Source organism: Lolium rigidum, chromosome 5 (genome assembly GCF_022539505.1).
Source record: "Lolium rigidum isolate FL_2022 chromosome 5, APGP_CSIRO_Lrig_0.1, whole genome shotgun sequence".
Lineage (NCBI taxonomy): Eukaryota > Viridiplantae > Streptophyta > Magnoliopsida > Poales > Poaceae > Lolium > Lolium rigidum.
In genome coordinates this window covers 68,443,516-68,453,466 of record NC_061512.1, presented here as the reverse complement: position 1 = coordinate 68,453,466, position 9,951 = coordinate 68,443,516, and the positions used below count along the sequence as shown (strand labels likewise).

Here is a 9,951-nt window from a genome sequence, read left to right as displayed (position 1 = left end):
CATCTTCGTCGTGCTTTGCACGGGTACTAGGAGGTCTAACGACACACAAAAGGTTCTAGTACATATTATCGAACCCCAACTTCCCAAAATCATGTCATATGTAGATAAACTTGAGAAGTTTTTTTTTAGATGGAGGAAGTACGTTTCTATTCAACGAAATACTATAAAAAATACAAACCAAATATGGTGCACAAGGGACTGATTTGTCACGAGTTGATTATCCACCCATCGCGGTACGTGGACGCGCAAAAGGTAATGACTGATGTCTGATGATGAACAAGCTATCTAGACAATTCCAAGCCACTCTGCAGGTCCCCTGACCATGCATTCATGAGATCTTTCCAGTATCATGACCGCGGAAGCCATTTCTTGTTGTTTCCCACCCTCGGTAAAAAATGGCCATGTCAATGTAGGTTGAGTTGAGATACACAATGACAGGTCGTACATGGTGCTCTTTCCGCCTCACTTAGGAAGGGCACTATGTGCGTCAAACCGTCACGCGTGACCTTGTTGAGAGGGCGGCAGACAAGCTGGGCGGTCGTGTCAATGCTAGAATAGAAGTGTTTCGGAAGGTTCTCGAGCATGCACCGCTTCTAGTACAGACGTGAGGACAAAGCAAAAGGATTACCAAACCCACGGCTTAACCTAGAATAGGCATGGATGAATGATTCCAGAATCGAATCAAAGAGCTTCTGGACTCTGATGACACAAAGGAAACTTTCGACCTAGAGGAGGGGCTCAACAAAAAATCCATATCAATGACCTGTAGACTTTTATCCATCGACAAGAGAGACTTCAGCATCCAAGGTTAAACACATGGGACAGTGCAGAATAGGATCCTAAGATAGAGAAGAAAAAGGACTTGGAGCTTAGTGAATGAGATAATGATAATTCTTGGTGTTAGTGTTAACACTATTATTCCAAAATAGCTATCATATTGAGGTGGAGAATGTACTAGGTAATGGTTTACCATAGTTATATGTATGGGGTTCTGCTAGCTAGGATGCTTAGAGAAATCCATAATCTTTTATCTCTAAATAGGAGCACCCCACTACAAGGATTTCTCTCAACATGCAGCTATACCACATCACTTGGCTATTTGTCTCAACATGGAACTGTCCACGTCATCGATAAAGCCCACCTCATTGACCGTTTCATCCAGTTCTTCCAGCGCCTCATCTGATCCGCGTGTCCTTCGTCTTCTCCATTGATTAACACTGTTCATCTTCTCTTCTTCCACTAACTGAAATAATTAAAAGGCACTGATGGATTCACCTTCCTCTTCTCCAACTTTAAAAAGGACACCGGGCTTGCAGATTGTTCATCTGCCCCGAAGCTAGGCATCAATCGATCTAGGGAGCAACTCTGCTGAGCATTCGCGCAACTGCACAAGACATCCTGCACACGTTGGGCATCCTCTATACCTTTTCTTCTGACCACTGTATACAATTTTTGCTTCTATATACATCCATCTCATTCGGTCTATAATTGAGCAGGTACTGTCCTCCATGAGATCTGTGTCCTCCGCAGGAATCAAGACCTGACGAGGCAGGCGGTCACTGAGGCGGTCACTCACCAGGACTACAAACCCATACTTCATATTCGCCGCGGCCGCCTCCACCGGTAGTTCCTCATTTCCTCTTCCTCACTTTTCTGTCGTTTATCTCTTGCACTACAGGTGTTCGATGATTTGTTCGTCATGCCGATCTGTTGACTTCATTGAACATATAGCCTCAAAAAAAAACCTGAACGGCCAAGAATGCAGATTTATCATGGTCAGATGGTACAATATGTTGTGTCAAAAAAATATCAATCCACAAGAGCGATGCATTGTATCAGTCTATCAGACATGAAAGAAAAGGACCAGTCCATGTACCATGCAATCCTTCAGGTAAACTTTTTCCATATTTAAGATTCCTCGGTCACATTGGAAAACTGTTTCATTCCTTTTTCATGCTAAGAAATTGTTTGCCATACAGGTTATATGGAAAAATAGATGGTTCCATAGTTCTTCCGGAAAAGCCTTGTGAGGGATTATACGCTTATATCTCATGTGTTTGAAGTAATGTACCGCTAGCTCATCTGTTGTTTATTTTTACTTTGTTTATTGTAGCTGTTTTTCTATGATTTTGTTCCGATTATGAACTTTGCAATATATGAGATGATCTGATTGAAAAGTTTCATTCGTCTGTCATGTTTCATTAGCATGACTAAGCATCTTCTGTTTGCATTCTTCCTGTTACCTGACACAGGTATAGTGATTATTGTTCAAGTAGGGAACGAGTCTCCAAGATCACATTTGGCTCTGGTCTGGGAATGAATGCATGAGTCGGAACATGAAGTCATAAACCAATGCATTATCTGTAGCTTGCATCCTTGGAGACCTACAGAGATGTTATATCAGAAAAATACTTCAATGTGCACACCCCAGTAACTGGAGAATATGTTTCCTGTCAAGTGACCAAAGAATAGAGAAGTCATTCAGCCACAAATTACATCGTGGTGAGACTTATTAATTTTTTTGCCCAACTGTTTGCTTGGTTGACTTCTTTTACCGTGTAAACTGTCAACATGCTATGCTGTCATTTAAAAGGAAGTAGTCTATACAAAATTTCATATATTATTTCAATGAAATAATTGTATTTATCTAGAAACACAAAAGGAGCTACAATTTTGGAAAGATTGGCATAGAAGTGCTTTTGAAGCATCCTCATATGTCTGGAGGAAGAACCTCGATAGTAGCTGGAAAGAGGTAACTTTTTTTCTTTCTACGGAGGGTAAGAATTTTATATATCTTCATCTGCAATATTAGTGCATATTTTCACTCTGAAGGTTTCAAAGTAGAGACTGAAAGTCTTGCTTTGTCTTCATTTTTCAGTTATTTTACAATACACTTTTTTCAATCTGCCTAGCTTGCCCCCTTATTAATCTGAATGAGGTGTTAACAAATGTTTAGATGCCCATCTTTGTTCCTCTTGCATGTGTTATTTTTTTAGTTCTGCTACCCTCCAAGTTGCAGCTCAACTGAGATTCAGCACAACGGGTCATATGCAGGTATACAATGTTCAGGAACTTCAGGTGAAACGGAAATATATCCTCTAAATGAAATTCTTATGTCTCTCATATAACCATGATTTTTTTATGTTGTTTGGTAATCTACAGCAATGAAAGATATTCAATTGTTGGTTATGCCCACAGGCTATGATTATGTCCATTTTAACCGGCAAGGATGTCAACAATGAAATTTCCATCTCTATGCCCTGATATATCATGTGCTCCACCACATGAGAAGCTTTATCTATATCAGTTACCTCGATAAGTGTTGCGTCGTTAGACAAAATATACACATGGATGAAACAACTCACATCTTATGAGCATAATAATGTCATATTTTCCTGTGTCATGCCGAATTATTGATTCTTCATAGTAAGATTTTAAAAAGTGGTCTGATAAGATATCTATGCTGATATATTGGTAATAGCACGCCATGTTATACACAAACAACAACTGTCCCCCTCTATTAATTTAGTTCTTGCTCTAATTTTGTCACCCAATTTAGTATGTACATTTTTATAATGTTTTAAATATAATTTCCCGCAGCAACGCGCGGGGTGTTATCTAGTATCTATAAAGTTGATCTCCACTATGTGCATTTAATGTTTGCAAGCTGCCTCCACAATGAGCCACATCAGCTGAAATAATCAGAGCCATGAGATCAAATTTAGACACACTGGATTTTGTACATGATAACATTTAATTGTCCAGCCCAACTTTCATCCTTGCATGACGTGCGTAGCTGGTCTTTGAGAGAAACCAATCGGCAAAAGAACCTCTTCTCTCCCCACTACCAGCGCATTCACAGCCCACTTTTTTTGATCGTTCTGGAAACGTCTTTAAATTCTAATTGCATGGAAGCTCTAGGGTTGCTGAGGCACTATATACACTCTACCTTTTGTGCAAACTTTCCATCTCTACTAGCACCTCGGCAGGGCTCCTTGCCCTCAAGCAACGATGCTACTGAGCGTGCATGGTCTTCCACCAGACAATTCTACTGATCGCTCGCCGAAAGTAGAAGTACATCTGCATGTCGTAACACTACAGATCGTCACCGCCCATCACCTGGTCATGGTCACCACCTGGCTCCCTGCTCGCCGCTGCCGCGCTCTTTGTTGCCTCGGCTGTGCGCTACCGTCCGGTTCTCGCTCATCGCCACGGCATTCTTCGCCCGATACAGTTGTGCCGCGTGATAAGTAGCACACAGAGGTAAGGGCTGAAGGATCGTCGACGACGCGTGAGCATGTGATGGGCGAGCAACGAGGTGACGCGCTGGTCGGGCTGCCGTCCGACTTCCTTTTCTTTATGAACTTGCCCCACTCAGATTGATGCTCTGTTTAGGTCATAATGTTTCTTCGGTCTTCAACCTTAATAGAAATGTTTATGGAAGCAGCCACGCAGGCAGTGACAGGCTCACAGAAAATATGAAAGCATGTATGCTTAATCGAATTGTCTGGATTGTTTTTTATTTTTGCAGGAAAAAAAATGTGCTTGACCCATACAATCCAATCACTTGGGGCAACTACAATTCATCAGCGAGTACACATGTACCGTTGCTGAATAGTTCTTCTGAACAGTCATGGCTGCAAAATGGAACAAAAAGTAAGGATAAGGAATGGTTAGTATCTTGCCTAGCAAGTGTAATTTACTTGACCAACCCATAGCATGTTGCCTTTTTTACAATGCCTATTGTTCTCAATTGAAATCAGTAAGTATGATTATGAGTCGATTGATAACGAGTTTGTGTATGGTGCAGAATTGTCCATGCAATTACCTTTGAGGGAAGTCGTGTATAACTTTGGGGCTGTGATGCAGACAATGGAGCTTACTCAAATTATTTTCATTCATATTCCCTGATTAAATTGGGCATTACTTACAATTCCTTATATGTTACACTAATGTCCCCTAATAACGTGTTACAAATGAGTATTAGTTTCATAGATGGTTCATGTTATTCATCAACAAAATCATTACAAATGTCCGCGGCAAGGCGCGGGGAATCAACTAGTAATAAAAGCATCATTTACCCCATTAACTTTTGGTCATGTTTTATGGTGCAAAGGAAAAGCGATGCTTGAGACGTGAGGCTTAGCACTAGAGGAATGGGACAAGGCGCCAACGGCCAAACTGTACGCTGACGACCAAATGTCGGGGCGTCAGCGTACGGCCTGGCCAGGGAAGCCCACAAGGACGGCCGTCGGCGTAGACTGCCATCGGCGTAGAGATGGCTATGCTGACGGCCGCCCTCGGCATCCACCTGGCCGTCGGCGTAGGGCATGGCTCGCGTCCCCTCTCGTCCAGGCCGTGACGGCGCGGCCACGGCGTCACCCTAGACGCCGATGGCTGCCCTCGGCATAACGCCACCCCCTCCTATACCGACAGCCACCCTCGGCATATACCTTTTTTCTCTCAAATTTTACTTTATATTATGTTTTTATTATTTATTTATTAATATGAATTATATAATAAATGGTTCTATTTTTTAAGAATTTGTAGATGGCATATGTAGGTCCCACGCGTGACGCTCTTCGCAGACGGGTCAACCGGAGCCAGTAGGCCCAGCATCTGCTTTTCATGTATATATGTCCTAAACAAAGCAAAACAAAGGAAAAAGTACATTGGTACGGCCTCGTACGGAGAAAGCTATAGGGGTAGATCTGTCGATCCCCGGTCTAGGATTTCCCAAGATACAGACCGCCGGAGCATTGGAATCGCTGGAAAACTTGCATCTGTGCCTAACATATGTGTACAAATGTGATGTAAGGTTTGGCTAACCTTGCATGCCCGGCGTGACGATTTTCACAGATATGGGCTAGCACTTGGTAAACCATAGGTTGGGCATACGTTATCATTGGTAAACCATCGCACAGAGAAAGCTATAGGGGTAGATCTGTGGGGTCCCCGCTATAGGTTTTACCCGTATACAGACCACCGAAGCTTCGGAATCACTGGAGAACTTGTATATGTCCCTAACATATGTGTACATATGTCCTAAACAAACCTAAACAAGGAAAAATCTTAGTGAATGAAAGATCTTCTGGACTCTGATGACACAAAAGAAACTTTGGACCTAGAGGAGGGGCTCAACAGAAAATCCACATCAAAGACCTATAGAATTTTATTCGTCGACAAGAGAGACTACAACGCCCAAGGTTAAACACATGGGACAGTGCAGAATAGGATCCTAAGATAGAGAAGAAAAAGGACTTGGAGCTTAGTGAATGAGATAATGATAATTCTTGGTGTTAGTGTTAACACTATTATGCCAAAATAGCTATCATATTGAGGTGGAGAATGTGCTAGGTTATGGTTTATTGGTTTACCATAGTTATATGTATGGGGCTCTGCTAGCTAGGATGTTTAGAGAATTCATACAAGCATCATTTACCCCATTAACTTTTGGTTATGTTTTATGGTGCAAAGGAAAAGTGATGCTTGAGACGTGAGGCTTATAAGATATCCAACAATTTTCCTATCATGTATCTATCTATTTTAGTGGTCCATACTTTCACTCTCGTTCTAACTATTCACGTAATTATTAGCCGCCATTCATAGACCTTTTGGCACACGATAATCAACAATGCTACACTTGCGGGATGTAAGTTACGGGATGAGAGTTACGGGATGAGGTGGAATCAGCCGGTTGGTGCAAAATTGAGGAGGTGGGCCACGTTTTTTAAAATCTTGGCTTCAAGTCAAGCCACGTACAGCCCGTAAGTTTATCCCGTAAGTCTAGCTCGTAAGTGTAGCATTTTTGCACGATAATTCGTTCGGGTTCGTACGTTTTCCACCCATGCGACCATAGAAGCTTCACCACCTTCATAGTGCTTTACCCGTGTACAGCTCGATCTAACGGCGCACGAAAGGACGTATGTATCGTCTGACGCAAACTTCCCAAAAACATGTAAATTTGACCAGCTTTTTTTTAGATGAAGGAAGTATATTTTTGTTCAATGAAATACAAAAAAAGCCATATATCGCACAAGGGACTAATTGGTCGCGGAGCTGGTTATCCACTCATCACTGCACTTGCATGGCAAAAGGGTAATGACTTATGACTGTTGATGAACAAGTTATCTTGACCATTCCAAGCCGCTTTGCACGTCGCCCCACCATGCATTCGCGAGATCCTTCCAGTAGTATGATCGCGGAAGCCATTGCTTGCTGTTTCTGACCTTCGGAAAGACGCCCTTGGCCCTTTCCACATAGGTTGAGTTGATGGGCAGGAAAGGCAGGTCGGACATGGTGCTCTTTTCCGCCTCACTCAGGCGGGGCACTATGTGCGCGAAGCCGTCGCGCGTGACCGTGTTGAGAAGGCGGCAGACGAGCTGGGCGGTGGCGTCGACGCCGAGCGTCCAGCTCGCGTCGAAGTAGCCCATGGAATAGAAGACGTTGGGCAGGTTCTCGAGCATGCACCCCTTCCACGAGTAGCACTCGGCCACGCGGACGGGCCTGCCGTCGAGAGAGACGTCGATGCCCCCGCCGAGCCGGACCTTCAACCCTGTGGCGGTGACGATGATGTCTGGGTGCAGTTCCCGGCCGGACTCGAGCCTGATGGTGCTCCCGGTGACTTGCTCAATGACGCCCGTCTCCACGCTGGCCTTGCCGGCGCGCAGGCACTGGAAGAAGTCGCCGCCGGGGCAGAAACACATGCGCTGCTCCCAGGGGTTGTACCGCGGGGTGAAGTGAGGCTGCATCTTGGTGCCGGTCGGCAGCTCGAGGGACGTCAGCCAGAGGATGACGGCGCGGGCGAGCCGCGGGAACCACCGGCACAGGGTTGCGATAAGAAACGCCGCCATGATCCACCTGAAGCGAATCAGTCGCCTGGCCAGCGCGGCGGGGAGCAAGAGCCGGGCGGCCCAGTCGAGAGGGTCGTTTTCGGGCAGGGCGACGACGTAGCTGGGCGACCGCTGCAGCATGGTTATGTGCGCGGCCTTGTCGGCCATGCTGGGGAGCAGCGTGACGGCGGTGGCACCGGACCCGATGACGACTACGTTCTTGCCGGTGTAGTCTAGGTCCCGGGGCCAAAACTGGGGGTGGACAACGGCGCCCCGGAAGCTGTCTATTCCGGGGATACGGGCCTCGAGCGGCTCTTCGTAGTCGTAGTATCCCGTGCCGAGCAGCACGAACCGGGCGCGCATGGACATGGAGACAACCTCGTTGTCGTCGCCGCCGCCGGCCGTCACGTTTAGCGTCCATGTCGATGACGCCGAGGACCAGTCCATGCTGACGACCCGATGGTTGAACTTGATCTTGTTGTCGATGCCCGCCTCGGCGACAGACGCCTCGAGGTAGTTGAGGATGAGCGGGCCGCGGGCGATGGGCTGCTTCTCCACCCATGGCCGCCAGGGGAAGCCGAAGGTGTAGAGGTCGGAATCGGACCGGATGCCGGGGTACTGGAACAGGCTCCACGTCCCGCCCACCTGGTGCCGCCCCTCCAGGATGCAGTAGCTCAGCTCCGGGTTGCGCTCCTGCAGCCTGTACCCAAAATTGATGCCGGAGAAGCCCGCGCCGACGATCACCACATCATAGTCCGCATCCTGCACCCGTCGGGTACCCATGCTATTGCTTGCTTTCTGGGTTCGTCTGTCGACACTCGTTTGGCTTGGAAAACTGGCAAGTACGCCCGAGCTCCTTTTATAGATTCACAATCAAGCCATCCATTTCCTTCTCTGACGTCAGAAATCCTCCTGTATAATTCTTGGTAAACTGAACGAGCAATACAGAACAAAATAAAAGGTGCCAGTTGGAGTTTGAGAAAACGATCCTGTACCACCTGGGGCCAACGATGCGCACTGGAGATTTCCTCCACAACGATGAGACATTGTGCCCTGCACAAGGGGAGCCTCCCAAGAAGGTTGGAGCAATACTGCTCAATACTATAAAGGCATCTCTAGCGAAGTGACCCATTTTGTTCTGGTTCATTCGAAACAGTTTATACGGACTGACAGCACATGTTGCAGCGGCGCCATCCAAACGGACCGACTCGCGCGATTGACCCATCCGTTTATGACATTTGGGCTATCCTCCCGCGTCCTCCCCTTGGCAAAACCGGGCACTTCCGCCAGTGGCACACAAGACAAACAGAAGCAACTCGACCCCTGCCACAAACCCTCACCCACCATCTTCGTCGCCACCTGAGGCAGCGCCGCCGTCTGAGCTTTGGGTCGTCATTGCCGTTGTCAGTCCCCACCGGATCCGGCTGTCCAGGAACCACGTTCTTTGGCCGACGGTTTGCACCATCATCGTGACTTCTCCCATTTCCAACAACGCCGCAGAGCGCGCGCGTTGGCGGAGTTGGCTGCCTACTGGCCTCCATCCCACCACCAACTTTTCTCCGGCCGCACACTTGGGCACGTCGCTATCATGTGCGCCCGCAACCCGCTCATCCTGACGCCGGATCGAGGTTGAGGTATGTTCGCCGTCAAAATTTCTTTTTCTTGTGTTATATGGCAGTAAGAATGGACATTGATGACGCATTCATGAACTGACCAGATGCATATGCTTGTGCAGATTGGTAGTAAATGAATCCATTTTGTCTAGAAAAATGTGATCGAATCAGAATCATCGTCGAACGAGGAGTCCGGCAGTGAGACCGAACTGTTGATTGCCACTACAAGAATGGTGCATGACCATTATTTGCTGCCAAAGCGTAGGGGTGGCTCGTCGATATAACACAAAGCCAACACCGACCGCGACTGAGTATGTGTCCAAGCACGACTTATGAGGGAGTACTTTCACCAAATTGATCCGGTGTACGAAGCGAAGACATTTTGTCGCTGCTATCAGATGTCCATGATGTTCGGTGGCCATTCGACAACTTGCATATGGAGTACTAGGTGATCTCGTTGATGAGTACATTCGTATGAGTGAGTCCACATGCACTGAGCCCATGTA

At 46.6% G+C, this 9,951-nt stretch overlaps 1 protein-coding gene across 1 annotated transcript; it reads right to left on the bottom strand.

The window, feature by feature from the left end:
* Positions 1-7,122: 7,122 nt before the first annotated feature.
* On the bottom strand, positions 7,123-8,640 carry LOC124651772 (FAD-containing monooxygenase EthA-like). Its single transcript, XM_047190810.1, has one exon. It carries the CDS (start codon positions 8,613-8,615, stop codon positions 7,128-7,130), a length of 1,488 nt encoding a protein of 495 aa, XP_047046766.1. The 5' UTR covers positions 8,616-8,640; the 3' UTR covers positions 7,123-7,127.
* Positions 8,641-9,951: the final 1,311 nt, after the last annotated feature.